This window comes from Papio anubis, chromosome 15, assembly GCF_008728515.1.
Source record: "Papio anubis isolate 15944 chromosome 15, Panubis1.0, whole genome shotgun sequence".
NCBI lineage: Eukaryota > Metazoa > Chordata > Mammalia > Primates > Cercopithecidae > Papio > Papio anubis.
The window spans coordinates 4,788,885-4,811,226 of record NC_044990.1 but is presented as its reverse complement, the minus strand read 5'-3'; the positions used below and the strand labels follow the sequence as shown (position 1 = coordinate 4,811,226).

At 35.3% G+C, this 22,342-nt stretch overlaps 1 protein-coding gene across 3 annotated transcripts in view; it reads right to left on the bottom strand.

The window, feature by feature from the left end:
• NUP58 (nucleoporin 58) overlaps window positions 1-22,342 on the bottom strand; it is a 48,722-nt gene that overhangs the window by 1,555 nt on the left and 24,825 nt on the right. For 2 of the 3 annotated variants that reach the window (XM_021929498.2, XM_021929499.2), the window contains 6 exons: window positions 21,457-21,575; window positions 20,958-21,040; window positions 17,057-17,258; window positions 11,587-11,685; window positions 9,898-9,993; window positions 6,213-8,658 (listed from right to left, as the gene is read on the bottom strand). In XM_021929498.2, coding sequence (XP_021785190.1) covers window positions 8,489-8,658; window positions 9,898-9,993; window positions 11,587-11,685; window positions 17,057-17,258; window positions 20,958-21,040; window positions 21,457-21,575 — 769 coding nt within the window. In that variant the 3' untranslated portion in view covers window positions 6,213-8,488. Of the gene's footprint in view, window positions 1-6,212; window positions 8,659-9,897; window positions 9,994-11,586; window positions 11,686-17,056; window positions 17,259-20,957; window positions 21,041-21,456; window positions 21,576-22,342 lie in introns of those variants that run through there. The other variant, XM_021929500.2, reaches the window with a different exon arrangement.

Below are 22,342 nucleotides of genomic sequence, written 5' to 3'. Positions count from 1 at the left end.
TAAAACAAGTAAACAAACATTTTGAAATATATTTAACTCAATATATTTCAACATGTCAATACAAATCCTTAACAAAGTATTTTGCATCTTTCATACTGTCTTCAAAATCCAGTGTGAATTTTATACCTAAAGATTTTCAATTTGAATGCTAAATTTCCTTTGAAACTTAATTTGCATTTAGATTTTATAAATTTTGCTATTGAAAATGTAGACTCATGTACTCAAGTTTTTCCAAACACACTTAAATGTTGCCTGATATTTGAATGGTGTGTCAGTTTTTAAATTTTAATTGATAAAAATTAAAGTTAAAAGTTCAGTTCCTCAATCACGCCTGCCATATTTCAGTGCTCAGGAGCCCCACATGGCCAGTGATTACCACTGTGGACAGTGCAGACTGCACTGCTTCTCAGCCAAGGGAGAATGACTTGCCAGCCACTCCCTTGTTGGATTATAATAGATGTCCACAAAATGTTTATTATCAGGATCTAAAAAGGAAGAATCTCTCGTTCTAAACCAACTGCAAGTAAAACACAGTATAGAGGAGTAGAAATTCTTGACACCTGAAGAAGCAAATGCACAGCACATTATTGTTTTTGGTTAAGTTACTAAAAAAAAAAGAGTATTGTTCTTTAGATCAATCCTTGTTTGGCTAATAGAGAAGATGTAAACAATGATTTGAAAGAATTGTTATTAATGCACCTATAAAAACATCTACAAAAACAAGCTCTATTGTGGAACTTTAACTCATAAGGCCTTCTGTTTAAAGCTGTATATGGAGTAGACTCCTAAAACACAGCCCCACTACAAAACACCTGAAAATAATGAGGGCAATTTTTAAAAAACATCTTTTAAATGCATAGCTGAATTAGCAATAAAGTAAATTCTTGGAAGCCAAAAATGAAGTGAAAGTGTGAGAACGATGGAGCACTGAGACTTGTGGCTGCTAACAAAGACATTGAGGTTATAACCCTGCTCAGGAGGCAAGCCGAGGCCCAGCAGCCTGTGGAGATTTGCTTACTGTACCCTAGGTAAATTCTCCCCTTCTTCCTTAGCAGTATGGGTTTTAGCTGAGTGCAGGATATCTAGCAAAAGACATTCCCCAGACCTACTTGCAGCTATGTGACTAGGTGCTGGCCAATGTGGTATGAGTAGAAGTATGCAACTGCTGGCTCATACTCCTGAAAGGAAAGGTATTCTCTTCACTCATTCCTTCTTCCCCTGAGCTGGAATGCAAATACAGGTTGAGAATCCCTAACTTGAAATGTTCCAAAATCTGAAACTTGAGTGCCAACATGAAGCCACAAATGGAAGATTCCACATCTGACCTCATGTGAAGGGTCAGTCAATACTTTATTTGACACACGACATGATTTAAAATAGTGTATAACATTACCCCCAGGGTATGTGTATAAAAAACATAAATGAATTTCATGTTTAAACTTGGGTCCCATCCCCAAGATGTCATTACATATATGAAAATATTTCAGGTCGGGAGTGGTAGTTCATGTCTGTAATCCCAGCATTTTGGGAGGCCGAGGCGGGTGGATCACTTGAGGTCAGGAGTTCGAGACCAGCCTGGCCAACATGGTGAAACCCTGTCTCTACTAAAAATACAAAAATTAGCTGGGTGTGGTGGCAGATGCCTGTAATCCCAGCTACTCAGGAGGCTGAGGTAGGAGAATCACTTGAACCCGGGAGGCAGAGGTTGCAGTGAGCAAGACTGCGCCACTGCACTCCAGCCTGGGTAACAGAGTGAGACTCTGTCACCAAAAAAAAACCAAACAAACAACAACAACAACAACAAAATATATATATATATATTCTAAAATCTGAAACACACTTCTTGTCCCAAGCATTTGAGATAAGGGATACAAACTTCCTCTGGAGGGTGAAGTATTAGTTGCTTTTTATTTTGAACCCCTTTATGTTGTTCAAATTTAACATTTTAAATTAAATACATGGTTCTTTAAACTTCTAAATACTTCACAAAATATAAACCATATTCATACTTATTCCTCAAAGCCACGTATTTTCTTGATTCCCTCGGGCCAAATTAATCTCCTCATACACTCGAGAATTTTTCTTGTATCCTTATAACTTAAGAAAGCCCACTTTATATCAATTTATGTAAAGTTAAAAGCCTGCATAGACTGTACATAGACTGCCTGGGTTTGAATTCTGGCCCATTCGCTTGCTAGTTGAGTGGTGACTATTATTTAACAACTGTGCCTGTTTTCTCACCTGTAAAAAAAAAAAAAAAAAAGGAACAACAGTACCCAGCTCACAGGACTGAGGACTAAATGAGTTAATGTATGGCAACTCATAAGAGTAGATCCTGGCCCCTACTTAGCACTGTTAGCTACTATTGAGTATAGACAATATCCTACCCATATTTGTATTCCTAAATTCCCAGCAGTGGAGCACACAAATTATTAAGTAATGTTTACTGAATTAAACTGACTTGCTACCAGGGGGATTAAAAGAGGGGTGGTGATGACAAGAAAGTTCTCTCCAAGTTAATTCTGCAGCACACTTGTCAGCAATGAAACCTTTAGGTTTAGCCTGGCAGGTTTTTTGTTTCTATTAGCTGACAGACTAGGTAGAAAAAACAAATGCATTCTATTGAATGAATGTGAAAAAGGCAAAAACCATTCTGGGCCACAATCAATTTTTCCATTAATCCCTACTCTCTCCTATGTATGTTGCTGTCTCTCATTCTTGCCTGTTTCCATGGTTCTCTTGAGTTTTTTTTTTTTTTGAGATGGAGTCTCGCTCTGTCGCCCAGGCTGGAGTGCAGTGGCCGGATCTCGGCTCACTGCAAGCTCCGCCTCCCGGGTTCACGCCATTCTCCTGCCTCAGCCTCCCGAGTAGCTGGGACCACAGGCACCGCCACCACGCTGGGCTAAATTTTTTTGTATTTTTAGTAGAGACGGGGTTTCACCGTGTTAGCCAGGATGGTCTCGATCTCCTGACCTCGTGATCCGCCCGCCTCGGCCTCCCAGAGTGCTGGGATTCCAGGCGTGAGCCCCCGTGCCCGGCCAGGTTCTCTTGAGCTTTTTCTAAAGGGCCTGTTGAAGTTTATCCGCACCAGCAAGTCTCACTTGGTCTGGGAATGTGAGGGGGAGTCATACAAGCCTTCCAGGAAAGGTTTTCCTGTTAAACTTCTGACAGTTGATAAAATTCAAATAGTCAACATTGCTCTGCTTACCTTTTCCAAGGTGGACATAACCCCCCACCGCCCCCATGGTCCAGCTGCTGGACCATAACCTCTTCATAGGGAACCAGCAGGAAAAGGTCAAACATGGACTGCACAAGTCCAGCTCTTGCTTCTTTATAACACTCTTTATACCACAGATATTATTCCCTCTCTTTTTAAATCACATAGACCTAGGTACTTACCTTACTTTGCCCTATCTGGTCTATTACATACTTGTAGTTTCCCCCATATGAACTGTGTAATCACATTACCTTCAGTGCCTTTGTTAGTCATGAAAATCAGCATGCTATTCCTGTATCAGAGACAGGCAGTAAAATACTGTGCTTTGGAATTAAACAGATCTGGGTTTAAAACCCAGACCTATGACTTAGCTATGCGACCTCAAATAAGTTCCTTAACGTTAGCCTCAGTTCCTTCATCTATAAATTGGGTATTTCTGCTTTATACGGTAATATTCAGACTAAACAAGGTCAAGTATATAAAGTGCCGAGAGTGGTACCCAGGACAGACTAAGCACCCAATAAATGGGAATGTGATGTAAGAGGCAAAGAGGACTTTGTGCAGGAGATTTAAGTTAGGTATGCCAGCTCAGACTCCCCAGGACACTGGCTCATGTTAGCAAGGCCCAGAATCCTGTGACTGAACAAGCCTGTCTTGGTGTGTGCTTTAAAAAGTGTGGCAAAGTCAGCTTTATTCACAGAAAAGGTAGGACACTAATTCGGATTTACTGTATGATCATCAGAAAGGACAGATAAATTAACTGGTTGTAATAATGTAAATGACCTCATACCTACTACGGGATAAAAATTTGCGCTCAAATAAAATCAAGATGGTTAGTAAAAATAAACAAGAATCTAATAAAAAGTTTGCTAAAAGAATAAAAGACCCAAGAAATGCATATATCATGCTGTGCTTATTGTTGTCAATTTCCCCCAGGACATATTATTTTGTGTAAATCCAATAAAAATCTCAGTAGAATTTTTGAAGAAAAATCAAACTCGATAAAGTACAGACTACAGTTCATCTTAAAGACTAAGTGTCCTAGATTAGCCTCCCCACACAAAAACAAACAAAAAGGGTAAGACAGAGCAGCTTCCTATCAGGTATACAAATAAAGCATCTGGCTACAATGATTAATGCAGTGGGGTATTGGTGCAGGAACAGCTAATGCTTCTCAAGTGTCAGGGCTTACACTACCCAAATGCTTTAGATTATTAATACAAACCACCCATGTATATTATTCTCATTTTCCAGACGATAAAGCTGAACTCTAGAAAGGTTATGTAACTTGCTTAAGATCACACATGGTCAAGGCAGGATTCTGAACACAGCTGACTAGACATACCTCTCAGGAAAAATATTAATACCTATTATCTACAGAGGTCCTCCAAATCATTAAGAAAAAACCCTAATTTCATATAAAAATTGTCAAAGGACATAATAAGCAATTACACTCACATACAAATAGCTGGTACACGTTAAAAAGTTTGACCTCACAGACTTAGGATTACAATTAACTAGGATCACAAAGAATACTAGGAAATGGATATACATGCTGGTAGGAGTACATATTTGTATAGCATTTTGGGAAGGCAATGTGACATTAAAAAACACAATTTATGACTTTTCAGCAATTTCTTTCCAGGATCAACCCTAAAGAAACTGAAATAGTCAAATGAACCTAACCATCCATCAACAGAGAATAGTTGGTGTGGTGTTTGTGTGTGTGTGTGTGTGTACACGATGGAACACCACACAGCCACTAAACGGAATGAATTGACTGGGCATGGTGGCTCACACCTGTAACCTCAGCACTTTGGGAGGCTGAGGCAGGCAGATCACCTGAGGTCAGGAGTTCCAGACCAGGCTGGCCAACATGGTAAAACCCCATCTCTACTAAAAATACAAAACTTAGCCAGGCGTAATCATGCCTGTAATCCCAGCTACTCAGGAGGCTCAGGGAGAACTGCTCAAACCCAGGAGGCAGAGGTCGCAGTAAGCCGAGATGGCATCAGCCTGGGCGACAAAAGTGAAACTCCATCTCAAAAAAAAAAGGATTAATGGCATTTGCAGCCTGGATGGGATTGGAGACTATTATTCTAAGAGAAGAAACTCAGGAATGGAAAACCAATCTCTTAAGTGGGAGCTAAGCCATGAGGATACAAAGGCATTAAGAATGATACAATGGACTATAGGAACTTAGAGGGGAAGAGGTGGGAAGAGGGTGAAGGGTAAAAGGCTACAAATTGGGTTCAGTGTATACTGCTCAGGTGATGGGTGCACCAAAATCTCACAAATCACCACTAAAGAACTTACTCATGTAACCAAATACCACCTGTTCCCCAAAAACCTATGGAAATAAAAAAATTTAAAGTAAGAATTACATTTCCTAAAAAAACACAAAACAGAATAGTTGGAACAGATCATTGTACACCCATTCTATGGGACAGTATGTAAAAAGTAAATCTATATGGACACAGAAAAATGCTGATGATGTACCAATAGAAGGGAAGAAGAACAAGTCCAGAACACAGACTTTTTAACCCATTTGTTAAAAAAGTAAAAAGAGGGATCTAAGAGAATAAAACGTGATTTAAAAAAAAAAATCAGAGAGAATATAAAAGAAAAAGAAAAGAGAAGTAACATTTATATACTCTTTAAGACACATTTAAAAGGGTCTACAAAGATACATATCAAACCATTAGAGTGCACACTAGGAAATGGAGGGGAATTAGGGCCTCAAAGTTCAAGGGGATTTTTCCTTTACTCAATATTCTTCTTTGTAACTAAAAATGTTCACGGTTTTTGTCATTTTGAGAAGACAAAAGCAAGTGAGAAATAATTTACCATTTTATGTTCACTCTTCTGTTTAAAAAAGAGCAAGATGTATAAACCAATGAAGGGAATACACTAAAACCCAACCGGAGAAGAAAAGAGCAATAATAAGAAAATTACATATTAAGAACAGCTACTGACACCTATAAAGAATCAAAGCAACTGACACAATAAATTTTATTGTTTCCATAATAATAGGCTCTGGACAAAGACAATGGAGACAATGACAACACATTTAAACTCCTATAACAAATTAATCTTACAAATTTCCAGTGGCTCAACATATTAAAATGCAAAATATATAAAGAAAAAAACAAGAAATATAAATATTCAGATTTTTGCAGTACAATGAAATGTCTTTTAAAAAAAGTTTATTGTAATTGTGTATGTAATTCTGACAGTAATTCAAAACACAAAATCACACCTTTTCCCTAACTTCCCACGATCTGGATCTGGGAATTGCAATATTACAGAAATATGCAAAAATAAGCTTACTGCTCAGAGATAAATAATTTTCCTTATTTCAATGCATCAATGCACAAAAATTTCAATTCAAAAAAGCCAATCACTGCTATATGCAGATAAATAAAACAGATTTGACAACACTTTTACAATCAAACCCAACATTATACAAAAAATGTGTGTGCGTGAGCACGTACATGTGCGTGTATGCAATGCCTATTTTAGAAAAAAGGTGTCTTGATGAAAATGATTTTGAAAATAGTCACTGACACACATTATATACAAAACCTTTTATATAAAAAATTAAACTATTTTCAATGAAATTCCATGTTCACATCCTATCTGAAAACTGTAATTGAATCATAAATAGGTCTACTAATGGTTTCTCTCTGAAATCATGGCTAAGGCAGTTCTCTTTCCAAGGGTTTTCTTTTATATCCACCTGACGTCACTAATACTAATACTAACGTAGTCAAATACACAGATGCAACCTGACATGCCTATGCATTATTACCTGGAGCTCTGTTCACTGTTATAATGGGAGAATTTACAGTTGCTACAAAGAATAATTTTCTTGTTTAAAATATACTGGTTTCTCTATTCCAAATTAAGCACTTACTTAAGACATTAAGAGGCTGAGAAGCCACTCCATTTGGTGTCAATATCAATAGCCCTGTAAGAAAGAACTCTGTATTGGAATAGCTAGAAAAGGTCTCACTAAAGTGAGAACTTTAGTGCATCCTTCACCTGCATAGAATCAGTTTGGCTAATAGCTCTTTGCCCCAGAACACCAGTCTGGAGTTCAAATATGCTCCTGAAAGTTCATCTCAGGTAAGAAAAAAACATCTCACAGAAGCAAATAAGGACACACAGGATAATAAAATTGTTAAAATCTGTTTGATGAGTCTTACAGCATTCCTCATTTGGAGGGGCTGCTACAGGTTAAGGTGGAAACAAAAATGGAAAAGGCCGGGGCAATAAAGTTGAGTTGGCCAAGTATTTACGCCAGTAACCATTTCAATAAGTCTTTAAGCAAACAACTGCAATGACCTGGTACCTCTAGCTCATCATTCTACAAGCACTGAGGATATGAAGCTTTAAAGGTGAAAACTTGAATACCCTTAGAAAAGGGGAACAGTCTGAGGCAAAAGTTGTAGGCCTGTAAATATATATTTTATTTTCATTTTTTTGAAGACAGAGTTCTGCTCTTATTGTCCAGGCTGGAGTGCAGTGGTGCGATCTCAGCTCACTGCAACCTCCACCCCCCGGGTTCAAGCGATTCTCGTGCCTCAGCCTCCTGAGTAGCTGGGATTATAGGCGCCTGCCACTATGCCTGGCTAATTTTTGTATTTTTAGTAGAGATGGGGTTTCACCATGTTAGTCAGGCTGGTCTCGAACTCCTGACCTCAGGTGATCCACCTGCCTCGGCCTCCCAAAGTGCTGGGATTACAGGCGTGAGCCACCATACCCGGCGTAAATATATATTCTATATGCACACACAACTGTGTGTATTATTCTGTATACATTTACATACATATTCACAAGATGCCCTGCAGTGTAATTCAAAAGGCCTTTATCAAGGAACAAATTGATTCTAGTATAGGCCCTAGAGTTCACACCATCTGTATAAGAAACAAATGTGCATGTATTCACATAATGTAAACCTCATCAACAAAAACACTAGGTTAAATAGTGTTAGGTTAATGGTTTCTAACCATTATCAATCACTGATGTAATGAGAACATTTCTTACACTGAGAATCAAACTAAAAAGGGAACACAACTGGACTTTAAATTCACAAGAAAAAAGATGTTCAGTATGGCAAACATGAAGAAAGTTCAAATTCCAGAGTAGGGAAAAATATCAAAATTTTATAAATCTCCTGGGATGCAATTTAATTACTGCATCATTAGAAAAATAGACTCATAGAATGAACGGTGCTGTTATGGATTCTCTCAACACATCAACCCATGTTTATCTTTTTCCTCTTTTGTTTCCAGCTGGAGGTTTCTTCAACTGAAGGAGTTGTCCTCCTGTTCCAAAACCTGCAGAGGCAGGATTGGACACCCCAAAAGTCAAACCAGCTGATGCCGTGATGCCAGGATTGCTGAAGTTAAACCCAGATGTACTTGAGCTGCCAAAGCCTTATGTTTAGGGAAAAAAATATTCATATCAGAAGTTGAATTCCAAAATCAAATATAAAAACAGGGAGGAGCAGTAAACTTCTATCTAAAAGAATACATAATCTGTAAGAAATGCAAGTATCTTAAAGCCCTAAATTTCTCACATGAAATTTTAACAGGAAAATTTAGCTAACAACTAAGTGGCACCTTGAAAGAGAGTTTAGTGATGCAGGCCAAAAGAGAAACCTTAGCACAAATAACTAAAATCTATACAAACTTCAAATCGCCAGAAACTTTCCTGTTAATTAAATATGTCAAGGTGCCTTCCTCCTTAGCCCCAACAACATTTTATCCACATGTAGAAGAGGGACATTCACATATCTGGACCTACCCTTGCTATCCCATGCACTCCAGGAAAGCGTCAACCCACAATATTCAAGACAATGAACAACAAAAAAGCAGTACTCACTGTTTTGATTTTATAAGAGCTTTTGCAAAATTAAGATCTAGTAGTACTACTGCCTAGTTAACTAATACAATATTTTGATTATAATCCTGATAACATGGAATCCTATTATTATCTTCCTCCACTGGAACTGCTGATTTTAAACACTACTTATATTAAGTGGAACTTCCTTTAAATTCTCTAAATTTAAACACATCTTTCACAGTATTATGTCATTATATTAGATATGGTATTTGTCCCTAAGCACTGCACATTAAAACAAGCCATATTTACCAATATAAATGCAAAAGTAGATGAAATTTGGAATTTCTCATAAGAAGAGTCAAAAAAATTATACCTATTTCAAAAATGAACAAGGAACTAAATTAATAATAAAGATTTGGTATTCTCAAAACCAGAGGGACTCTGGAATAGAAATCATTCTCCAGGATGAATTATGACAAGAAACTTGGTTAAACTTTCACAATGATGGGTTCCTTTTTGCAATAATGAAGAAAATGACTTAACCACGAAGTTAGTCACTAGGGTTCAAATGAATCTCTACTTAATTAGAAGATATAATTAATTATTAAATCAAACTAAGAAGTCTTGTTAGAAATACTTTACAAACCTGCCCTTTAGTTTATGAGAGAGAGAAAGTAAAATGATTAGTTAGGCTTGCATACTTCATCCAGGGGGTAAAAACTGAATCAGGGAGGGAACTTTTTGGGTTACTGGAAATAACAACACATACTTTTAAAGTAAATAATTTACACCTTTAAATTTGCCTGAAATCCAGGCAGAAACACACAAACCTGCACTAAGACTTCCTGAGGGTTTATTTGTTGTTCCAAATCCAAATGTGGAGGCCCCTGTGGTGCTGCATCCAAAACCAGAGCTAGTTCCAAATCCTAGTGGAAGGGTAATAGAAAAATATACAATGGCACATAAAACACAGGTTAAAGGATACGGACAAGTACAACCAAAAATCATCAGAGGTCTAATAGATACAGTGTTGAAAAACATGGCCTTATTAAGGAAATCTGCTTACTCCTTTGCATGAGACTTTCAGAAGAACCAGACTAATTCTGAAATAAAACGTTTACATCTATTTAGACTATGTTTGTGACCCAATTTTTAAAGAACAAGGCCATAAAAAAGAAAGTATTAGTATTTTCTCTTTTAAATGTGCTAGAAAATTTTACCCACCATTCAAGTATGATTTTAGTCAGTTATAAACATTTCCACTTTAGGGGTATTTCATTTCACAAATAAAGGACTAAATACATTAATAAGCATGACATGCACAACAATGTACACACTAAATACTACAAGGTTATTTTACTCTGCTCTTTCCCAATTTTAGTTAATTAAGAATCTGTACCACTGAAAAACTGCATAACTATAGTCAAACACTTTAAATCTACTCAGTTTAACGGCAGATTCCTGCCATACTACCAGCCAGTGTAACAGTGAAAAATTGGTGGTGAGAAGATCATGGTTTTTCTCTTAACAATACTATCTTAATCATTTAAAAAAGGAAGGATTTTTCATCACACAAAGGTCACGACATTCTCAGTACGTGAAGACTAGTTTCCACTCTCCTAAGAGCCAGGTGCTCTACAAATAAAGTTCAAATGCTTTTTCGGTTACTTTGCAATAGCTTAGCTAAAATACTGAGTGTGACAGCATCACTGCCTCTAACAATAAGAAATGTGATGGCAAATTAATTCTAGATTATAGGAATTATGCTATCTGCCATGATTCTAATAATTCCTAATTTAGAACAGTCTATATTAAACAACCATACTAGCTTATAGGTCTCCTGTCTTATATTTTAGTGGAAATAAGGGCAACTTACTCATTACATTATAATGTACCTGTGAAAATACAACCAACTTTCAGTTATCCATATCAAAGAACTGTGAATGTATTTGTATTTAGCATGATGTTTCTGCAGAGGACTTACCTTACTAAACTTATGAAAGTATTATTAAAATAAGCTTAATTGCTTATGTAAACAAGTATGTATATAGGCAAATTTGCCAAATGTGCTTAGAAATGGACATGAGTTTAGCTGTTCAATTCATAATAATTTCCCTAAGTACTCATTTTCAGAAAAAAGAAGATACTGATTAGGAGAATGTATATCATCCAGAAGTAGTTCAGACTCCAAACTAACATTAAGACTATTAATTTTAAGATTTTTAATTAAGATGATTAAAACTAAAGAATTCTCAAGTTCATGTGTCAGCATATTGCTCTGAAAACATGAACATGCCTACCTCTTAATTTTAATACTTTATATTTACTATTCACAGAAGATGGAATGATACTAAATCTAATATTAGAAAGCAATAATTATGTTTGAGAATCGTTTTTGCCAGATGGAACCTTAACTTCCAAAACAGCAGCAGATCCTCTTAGAAATTTTTTTTTTTACAGGCTAGTATCAATTCAAATATATAATAGTTCAATGAAATATTAGAAAAGTTAAAGTGTACCTCCAAGGTTTGAAGAACCTAAGCCACTTGATTGCAAGCCAGTGCCAATGCCTGAGCCGAATGGCGTTCCAAAACTAACTCCCAGAGATGGCTGTGGCCCTGGTATAAAAAAAAAAATGGGGGGGAAAAAAAAACAAATTTGCCTTACTCTTTCAAGATTAAAGATTCTTTATGAAATTATTTCTAAAATGAACAGTGATTACTTTTAACTGATTCCATTTGTTAAAACTTAGTTTTCAGGATGTCTCTCCAGTCTAACTTAACTATCCAAATTGATATATCTAAAAATTAAAAAAAAGATTTTAAAAAAATTAACCTGTTCAGAACTAGACAATTAAAAGAGGCTTACCGCAATGAAAGATGAATGTTAGTTTAACCTACTAAATAATTTGAAATCTTTAATGTATCATAAATTATAGTTCCTTTAGATTTACTTCTAGAATTATTTTAGATCTCCTCACTTGTTTCTGATAAAACTAGTTGGTATAATCAGTAAGCGGTTTTTAATTTTTTTTAATCAAGTTCCTTAGTGTTAGAGTCAAGTCTCAACTGATGAAGAGAGACTGACACTAACATGGCAAAACTATCATGTTATTTCATAAGAGTAAGTACCCAAAAAACTAGGCATGATTTCTCATATGAAATATAAATGATATATACAGTAAGTAGATAAAAAACAAGACAATGTTTTATTTTATTAAATTTATTGTTCATTGTAAAGCAAATCAATTACACAGTAACATGACAATTCCAACTTGTTCACAAAAAGTGATAATTGAGTTCTATTCTTAAGCTCTGCTACATTACACCACTTATCACCTGATTAAATAAGGTAATGAACATTTACAAAGGCACCGCTGTGTACCTTGACAGATTCAATACATTCAAGATTTCAATTCAGAAGTTTCTTTCCAATGTTTTGGAAAATGTACTCAGAAGCAGAACGATTAGTCATCCTTTTCCCACTTGTTACTTTAAAGATTTTGGCTGAGTTTGTTTGGCAAGAATAGCATCAAACTTACTAGCCTCTCTTTTAAACTACTATTTTTTTTTTAACTAAGCAGAATACAAAAATCTAAAAATCTCTCATTTGGATAAATAATTTATGAAAATTATTCAATAAACTTCATAGTACAATCTTCAGTTTTGTCTTTTTCAAGCACAGTGATCAGTGCATCTCAAAGTTGAGGGAACTGTCAAAGTAATACACACATTAAAATTTAAATTTTTAAAGAAATCAAAGCCTTCAAGTTGTCCAATGAAGAATGAGGTTTGTATATTAAAAAGGTAGTGTAAAATTATAAAGCATTTAAAGAAAAACAACCGAGGAACTACATTTTGCTACACTGGGACAGAAACTGGACTTTTCAAATAGCTTCTACCCAGAAAATAAACAATAACTAATAGCAGCCAGAATTCTTACACTACTATTAAAAAAATAATTTAACATTTTACATCCAGTTTGAGATCAATTTGAGAATAAAATACCTGCCTAGCAGCTCTTTTGTAAAATGTTACTATAGGAAAAAGAAACCAAGCATATTATTATACTTTCTGATTCCTAACAAAAAACATAAAAAAAACACATGTCCAGTTTAACATTGAGAGACTTGTGTGTCACAGGTTAAGAGGAGGCACTGCTGGTGGAAGACCCTAAAGAATAATGCACACCACAGCCCTCAGCCTTGTAAGTCATAAGAGTTACTCAAATAGCATGCTTTTTGTTGTGTGTGGGTCTATTGTTAAGAGCAACAGAACATAAGATTTTTCTAATCATCAATATTCATAATATAGATAATCAAGAACTATCTAATGATGACAAGACTTTTCATTGCACATCAGATACATGACATTTTTAGTTTTGTACCTTCACACAAATTCTGAAGGCAACATCATTTAAAAAACTCGTAGGCAAATGTATAACATTTTTTAATAATAAAAACTCATGATAAATATCTCCCATGCCAAAGTACTAGCATATATTACACTCTGGCCACCATATGTATTAGTTTCACTATTAGAAAGCAGAGTCTAAATCCTTCAGGCAAAAGTTACGTAAACAATTCAAGAAGTCTGCTTTGAAATCTGAACTGTCATTCAATGAGAGGTTCTTATTTCCACAAATAAAATTAAGTGAGTAGTGATGTATATCAATGACTGGCCAAAGTGAAATCTTCGTGTAGAGTAACATTTTACAAAAGTTACCATATAATATATTCACACACAACAAAGCCAGGTTTAGCACTGTAATTCATATTTTCCAGAGTAAATTCTACTTTCTTAAAAGTAAAACTGCATTAACAGAAAAAGGACTAAAGTGCTAAAAATATTTTATAATTTTCCATGATCACCCAAAATGCCTAATGTAATTAGTATGGTTATTTCTAAGTCACATTTTAAAATAATTTTTCTTTAAAAAACCTAAAATGCCTTTTCCCCAGTTTGAAAAGTTTTACTCTTACTGATTCAATGGGGAATGTTCCTTTGGTCATTAAATACAACAAAATCACAAAACCACAAGAAACTAAGATGAAATACTTAACGTTTCCTATTTAACACTACACCTTAAATGTCCAAACCTACACTAAGCTAAAAAGTAGGAATTCCTAACAAAACGTCTTGGCTCTCCTTAAAACAGCAGCTAAGTCACATAAGAAAAGTCTTATTATGTAAACATCAAGAACTCTTAAAAGTGTCAAAACACAACAGCAAAACTCAATCCCAGTACATTGCTAAAAAACCTATCCTAAATTAAAATTATACTGAAAAGCCTAATGTAAATGTCTTCAGTTTTTCAGGAGGCTTGGGAAGCACTACAAGTGTCAAGTTCTGCCAACATGAAACTACGTTATCCACGTAATGATGCTCATGATTTCGTACACAAATAGCCTGCTGGATTTTTAATTCTCTGCAGCCTTCAGAACAAATAACTGTAAATCACACGTGCCTAAGCCCTAGTATATAGATTTTTTCATTTAAAAAAAACTGAAGAAAGACAAAGAAGTCATTTAAGTGTATTACTCCTCCTCTGAGAAAGATACAGAAGCCACCTTCAGAAGGCAGCAGTCTAAGAAGCTATTTGCTATGTGCCTATATTCATGTTAATAAAAATTTCATATGCAAATAAAAGCAAAATCCCTCTGATAACTCAAATCTTGTATAGATAAACAGTGACGTATAAAAACAATGTGTAAGCTCTCTCTACCTTCATCTAGATGGTCTAAAATTTGTTACTGGCACTTAAAAGATTTCACAGAAGTCACAGAGCATAAGGGATAACTTATAAATAGGGACGTTTCTAAATGTATCTAACAGAGCTCATAAATCTCACATCATGGTGACATGACTAAAATAACTAAAATTTTGACTGGGAAGGCCTGGGAGACCTTTAGAGAAACAAAAGGAGAAAGAAAAGATAATGTAAAATTGTTATCACTATTGTTTAGCTTCTCAGTTCTAAGAATTCATACAATTCAAAGTGAAAACACTGTAAGGTTGTTTAGGTTAATAAATTATAATTTCTGCTATCTGATTAGAAAGCCCTTATGTGGACTTCAAAATTTCAGGGAAGAGTGAAGGCAGTCAATTTCCCCAAAGCCTGGCAAATGTCACAGGCAAAATTAAAGCCTATGAGCAAAAGGCTCAAGAATACACCAAATTAGGCTGATATTCTCAACCACCACAGAGGACAAAGACCAAATCTATATTGTCTACCTTTGCATTTCCCGAGCCCAGCACATAGTAGGCACTCATTTAGAGAATGAACACACATCTCCATATGTCCACGAGCTCAAAATGTATGAGTGAAAACCTATGAATTTCTCAAAATAATACTGTCTAGATAAGAAAGTTAAACACACACACACACACACACACACAAACCCTTGACAGGTGGTCTTGCTTCAAGTTTAGGTATTTATCATAGAATATATCCACTTACAACATAACTTTTTATATAACTGACATTTCTCAAGTTTTATTTAATAGAATGGAAATTCACTGTGTTTAAAGAGCACTTAACCAAACCTACACTTATCTACTTTAGGATTAATACTGGCTCTAAAAAGTAAACTAGTACTATGGTTGTTTGATTAACTGGTTAATTAATAATGAGAGCTGATGGTCATAATTATGGGATTGATTCCTTTTAAGAAGTATCAATCCTCAAAGGAATCAATCCCATAATGACTTTTTCCCTCCGTAACTTGAGAATGCAATCCTACACTCCACTCAGTTAGAGAGCTACCAGACAGTGCTCATGCGAGCCACTACTCACACGGGTCCAGCCATGGAATATGGAGGATTTGACATAAATCTATCATCAACCCTTTACTTATGGCAAGTCAATTCTGTCACCTCCAAATGTGAAGAACAATGTTTTAAACTGCCAATAGTGAAAACCAGAGAATGCTTCCCTAGTATAGGTAGCCTGAATGCAATCTAAATATGTATTAATTTTTTTTGTATTATAATGTACTATTGGACTATATGGAACTCTCAGAAAGACACATGCTATTGAGTAATAAGCATTACTAAGAAGTTTATGATGATTAAAGCAAAAAAATCTGTATCAATTAAGACTATTTTTCCATCTCAAGCTTCAAACTTGACAAAAGGGATGGCAGGATTAAGATAATTATTAACCTCCGATAGACACAGGACCAAATAAAGCACTGTAGAATGACCACAAAAATGTTTCTCTAATTAGAAGTGTAACTAAACCAAGGAATAAAACAATCTGCTTTCCATGTCACCGATCATTTTCATCTGTTCAACTTCTCAGTTGCTCCTTAATGTGTAATCTACATCTCAAAACATCTTTCTCCTGTGCTTAATGTGCAATCCACATCTCAAAACATCTTTTTCCGGCTCTTGCTGTTCTGTTCACCTTGAAAAGGTACAATTCTAGCATGTATCTTCTTCAAAAGTTGGTTTAGAGGGCCTGTATTCTGTTTACAGTCAACATACATACAAACAAGCCTACTGATCTTCAACATAACTTCAGTCAATAAAAGCATACTTCATCCTGAATGTGGGTAATCGCTATGTATGAGGAAAATGAGAATGCACCATCTATCAGTATCATATATGAAAAATTCAATGTAAGGATGGATGATTTCTGACTTTAAAACAATAAATGGTACAGTCATGATTTCAGAATCTAATGTTATTCTTAAATGTAATTCACTAGTGAAACACCATATTCTAAAGGGCATTTATAGCAATACAGCAAATAACATTAAGTAAATTCACAATATTCAGTATCTAATTGATGTATAATTATTGCTAAGACTACCCTGCCTTTTTTATCAGGTATGTTTATAATTGTGTCCATCACAATTTTAGATTGTATTGGAACAGCTACTCATATAAATTTCTTCAGTGCTCACACAAATGGAAGACTTATAAAAACGCACATAAATGTTCTGCATTGGAACAGTAAGAAGCTATAACTTGAATGCGTTCAGACCTGTAGCAGGCTGTTGCTGCTGTGTAAGTGTTGCAGCCATGGCAACGGCTGCTGCGTTTGGCATGGTGCTGAAAGGGGTGGGTCCAGTAGTAACTCTGGGTGTGTTCTGCCACTTCTTGGCTTCTGCTCGCCTTGTTTCAAACACATCAACAGCATCTCCCAAGAACATTTTCCTGTAGCCAAGGTACTGTTCTTTCAGAACCTAAAGAATAAAAAATAAACAAAAAGGCTAAATGAAGTTCCACATTGACTATGGTAATACGTGGATGAATATAACCATAAGTTACCAAAGACACTGCCAATATTATACATTCAATCTGAACTGCAAATAGAGTGCTAATAATGCACTTTCGTATAGGAAGTGATGAGTTCAAGAGTTCTACTGCTCCCTTGAATAGTTTACTCCCTATCTTTACAATATGCTTCCTAAAATACTGTCTTTGTGAGGCCTTGTTTGAAATAAATCAGCTATGCTTTTAGACAGAGTAGTATCTAAACACTCCATCAATGTGAAGATGGATGAAAAGACTTTAAAAATAAATATTCCAGTTTCTCAAGAAACTTTCCCCTCAAATGTCCAACCTTTTCATAGCCTTTTGATTAAAACAGTTAAAAAAAGAAAAAAAAGTCAGCACTAAATATATATATTTTTAAATACATTTTTTAGAAGGCCTGGGTAACACATGCTAAAACAAGATGTTGCACCTCAGCAGAATGCTTGGAGGGTATCATGAGGGCTTCTACTTTATTGCTATTATTTGACCAATGAACAATGAGACTTGATCCATGTTAAAGTTATGAACCCAACCACCCACCTCAAAGAAAAAAAAATGAGTTTATAACTCCAAAGAAAGAAAAATTTCCAAGTTCATAAAGTGAGCTGCTTTTACCCAATGCAGCATCTGCCTTGATTAAAGCCATTAACAAGCAACAATTCTGTTTCACTTTAGAATTATTTTATGCTTTCATTGAAGATTTAGCCTAATTTAGATAGGTTTTTAACACTTTTTGAAGAGACACAGATTTTTCATATTTCTTACATTTCTTAGCAGAAATTAATAAACATTAGGTTCTGATTATAACCAGTACAGCACTTAAAAATCTTACTGTTGTTTACAGTATTTAAAAGCTATCATCGCCCTTTTTGTGTGGCTGTCAGTGTTTGATGTTCCAAACTTTGCTACATTTATGATGTATTAAAAAAGGGGGCCTGCCAAGAACTGGATATTGGAGAAGATATAAAGCCAGAATCAAGACATATGATGTAAGAAAAACAAGCCTTACTGATCTCTTGCAAATCTACCCTTCCTTTTCCTGAGCAAGCATCAGTATCCCATAAATTTTAGTTCTACTTCAGATAATGGAAAATAATGATCCACCTTAGATACTTAAGACCATTCATTAGTTGAAAGAAACAGGCTGGCCGCGGTGGCTTCCACCTATAATCCCAGCCCTTTGGGAGGTCTAGGCAGGAGGACTCCTTGAGGCCAGGAGTTAAGATCAGCCTGGGCAACACCAAAAGTCCCCCTCTCTACAAAAAGTTAACAAATTAGCTAGGTGTGGTGGTGCGTGCCTATAGTCCTAGCTACTCAAGAGGCTGAAGCTGAGGCCGGAGGATCGCTTGGGCCCAGGAGATTGAGACTGCAGCGAGTCATGATTATGCCACTGCTCTCTAGTATGGACAACAAAGCAAGCCCCTGTCTCAACAAAACAAAAGAAAATAATAAAACAAACAAACAAACAAACAAAAACCTTGACAGCAGCCATGATTTATAAAACAAATTGCTAAAACGTCCAAATGTGTTAATGTTCCTAACGCCTGGCTGGATAAGATAGTTAATGCCTGTTTCAACAGATTTCCTAATGAAAAACAAAATGAACAAAAAAATGTCTTGTGAGATTTCTATAAGAAATAAAGAAGCCTAGAGCTTAGTTTGCTCACTAAACTAAGCTAAAAATAATGGCAACATACCAAATCTGATCATAAAATATTGTTTGGTTCTTGGGAATATCCTTTTGTTCTTGGGTTGCTTAAAGAGTAGGTCAAAATTTCACGTCTACAACATTTATTTAACATGATCTAGGGCAGTTTTATGTGGTCTTTGTCTCACTGTTTTATGGTCATATTACCAAAAATGATATATTTTCCAAACCAGAGAGGAGAAAGTGCTGTTAAAATAAATAAATAAATAAAGTATATTTACACCTGGCATTTGCTCTAAAATACTTCGAGGGGTAAAAAAGCATTTCCTGTGGAGCAAGTTCGGCAAGGTTCTGATAATGGCTGCAGTTACGTAGTCATACCTGGGCATTCATTATCACGATAGCCTCCTTTTGTGTACATTTGAAAGATTTCGTAATAAAAATTAAGGAAAAAAATTCTGCACAATGGACTTCTAAGTGCCATACATTAATTTTACTAAAAAATTAAAGTAACATTTATTATAGACTAATAAAATTTTTTAAAAATCTGGTAAAATTCCTCCTTTGGAACAAAATTTAAAGATTTGGGTTACAGTTTTAAATCTACTAACGCAAAAGGTCTAAAGTGCACTACCATTTCAAAAACAGTGTAATTTAAATGGTTAACTTAAAAAAAATTCTGTTACTATGCATGAGATCAAAATAAAAATGAAAATGTTGATAATTCCAATTAAACTCTATTCTACACAGTTGATAATTTATCTAGACTCAGGTTTGGCCGCCTGAATTTTAAAGGTTTTTTTGGACCACATATACTCTAAGATTAAAGAGTTTAATTACATTTGCTCAGTTAGTTAGAAAAGATGTACTTATATTTAATATTTCACTTAAATACATTTTCAAAACTAACATTATATGAGAGTCAAAATATTCAGGCTGGGTGCAGTGGCTCATGCCTGTAATCCTAGCTCTTTGGGAGGCCGAAGGAGGACTGCCTGAACTTAGAAGTTCGAGACCAGCCTTTGCAACATGGCAAAACCCTGTCTCTACTAAACACACACACACACACACACACACACACAAAAGACAGCAAGAGTCAGTCTAAATATTCAGTGATAAATCATTTTATTTACATTATTTAATAAACACAAACAGTTCCCTGCATTTAGAAGGGAGAAATGTTGTAAGCAGGGTTTTAATGCAGTGGCCAATAAACACTTAAAACACACATAAAATTAAGGTAGTATAAAATCATTTTGCTACTAAGAATATTCTTTTTTTTTTTTGAGACGGAGTCTCGCTCTGTTGCCCAGGCTGGAGTACAGTGGTGTGATCTCAGCTCACTGCAACCTCCACCTCCTGGGTTCAAGCAATTCTCCTGCCTCAGTCTCCCAGGTAGCTGGGACTACAGGTGCCTACCACCACGCCTGGCTAATTTTTATATTTTTAGTAGAGACAGGGTTTTACCATATTGGCCAGGCTGGTCTCGAACTCCTAACCTTGTGATTTGCCCGCCTCGACCTCCCAAAGTGCTGGCATTACAGGTGTGAGCCACCACGCCTGGCTAAGAATGTTTATTTTCTATAGTGCTATTTATAGTGGTAAAGAAATAGAAACCACCTAAATATCCAATAGAAAACGGGTTAAACAATGTATGTACAAACACACAACAAACTCCTACATTAACTATTAAAAATGATATTCAGGAAATATGTGTATTAACCTAGAAAGTTATTCACAATACACTGCTTAAAAAAAAGCTGTAATAACAGACTGTACAGGGTGCTTGGATCTTTTTTAAAAGAACATATACTATCAATCATTATGTCTAGGTATGTTATGGATTAGAGTAGTTTTCATCTTTTCACTTATATGTGATTTTAGCTATTTCTGTACTAAGAATGGATACATTTGTCCCCAGATGAACAAACACTTGGGTCTAGATATCCAGGTAGATAAATGGGCAATGAAAACTTACCTTTACGTTTTCATGAATAGACTGAAGTTGTGCCGCTAAAGCTACAAATGTTTGATAAATTTTCTGCATAGCCATTGACAAATCTACAAAAGAAAATTACATTATCACCCAAATATATATATATATATAGAGAGAGAGAGAGAGCACAATCCATTTTACTTTTCTATTTGAGTCCAATTTTTGGCATAGTTAACATGTAGGAGAAAAAAACTCTATCAATGTTCTCATGTCTAGAGAACATACAAAGTAGTAGACTGGGAGAAGAATGTCTACAACAGTAAACTGGGGGGAATGCCCTAAGATTTCTGCCCTTGTTACCACAGTAGCAATTCATATAATAAAGCATATTACATTTATAGGGAATAAAGGAGTAGTAAATGACTTCTAAGGGAATTTTCTTAAAGGGGCTACCAGTAGTTATCCAGAATACCTATTATATAACCACATCTATCTCCTATAAACAAAAGTTCAAAAAAAATGACCACAGTAAGCATGTTACCTTGAGGGGTTATATGTGAATTATTTGCTTGAGTGGCAAGATGGTTTTCTAGTTCTTCAATCTGCTGCCTGTACTGCTGAAGTTGTACCTCAAATTGCTGAACCAAGATTCTGAAGTAGCTTTAAAAAACATTTAAAAAGTCAGATGAAATGTTTTCTTAATTCGGAGTGACAAATCCAAATTAAGGAATATTCTGCAATAATGTAACAGTCTTCAAAAGTATCAAGGTTATCCAAGGAAAGGAAGGACTGAATAACTGTGATTGGAAGAGATTACGGAGAAATTACAAATGCACTGTGAATCCCAAATAGGATGCTGAAACAGAAGTACATTAGTGGAAAAACTGGCTGAATTTAAGTAAGTTTAGTAGTTTAGTTAATAATATTGTACAATTTTAGTTTCCTGTTCTTGGTAATTATACTATAGTTATATGTTAACATTAGGAGAAGCAGGGGAAGTGATACAAATAAATTCTCTGTACTACTATTTTGGAAGTTTTCTGTAAGGTTAAAATAAATTTACAATAAAGTAGAAACGTCTACCAACCAGATTGCAGAATTAAGAATTTATAGTTATTTTATCAATGAAATTTATAATCTGAGAACACTGTAGTATACTACAGAAAGCACATGTAATTATTGCTACTTTTCTAATAAATTTACTCACAGAGAGTGCTAGGTAGATTTAAAAAAAAAGTATCTTGAGTAGTATACAAAGGAATCTGAATGTTTTTCAGTAAAAAATGGGCAACCATGAAAGCACTTTGCAAAATTAGCTCTGATGGCAGTATTAAGAACAAGACAGAGGGATAAAACAGTAGAGGAAGTCCAGTGAGGAAGCACATCCCATGCCAATCTGAGTAAGAGGAATATCATGGTCATTATGA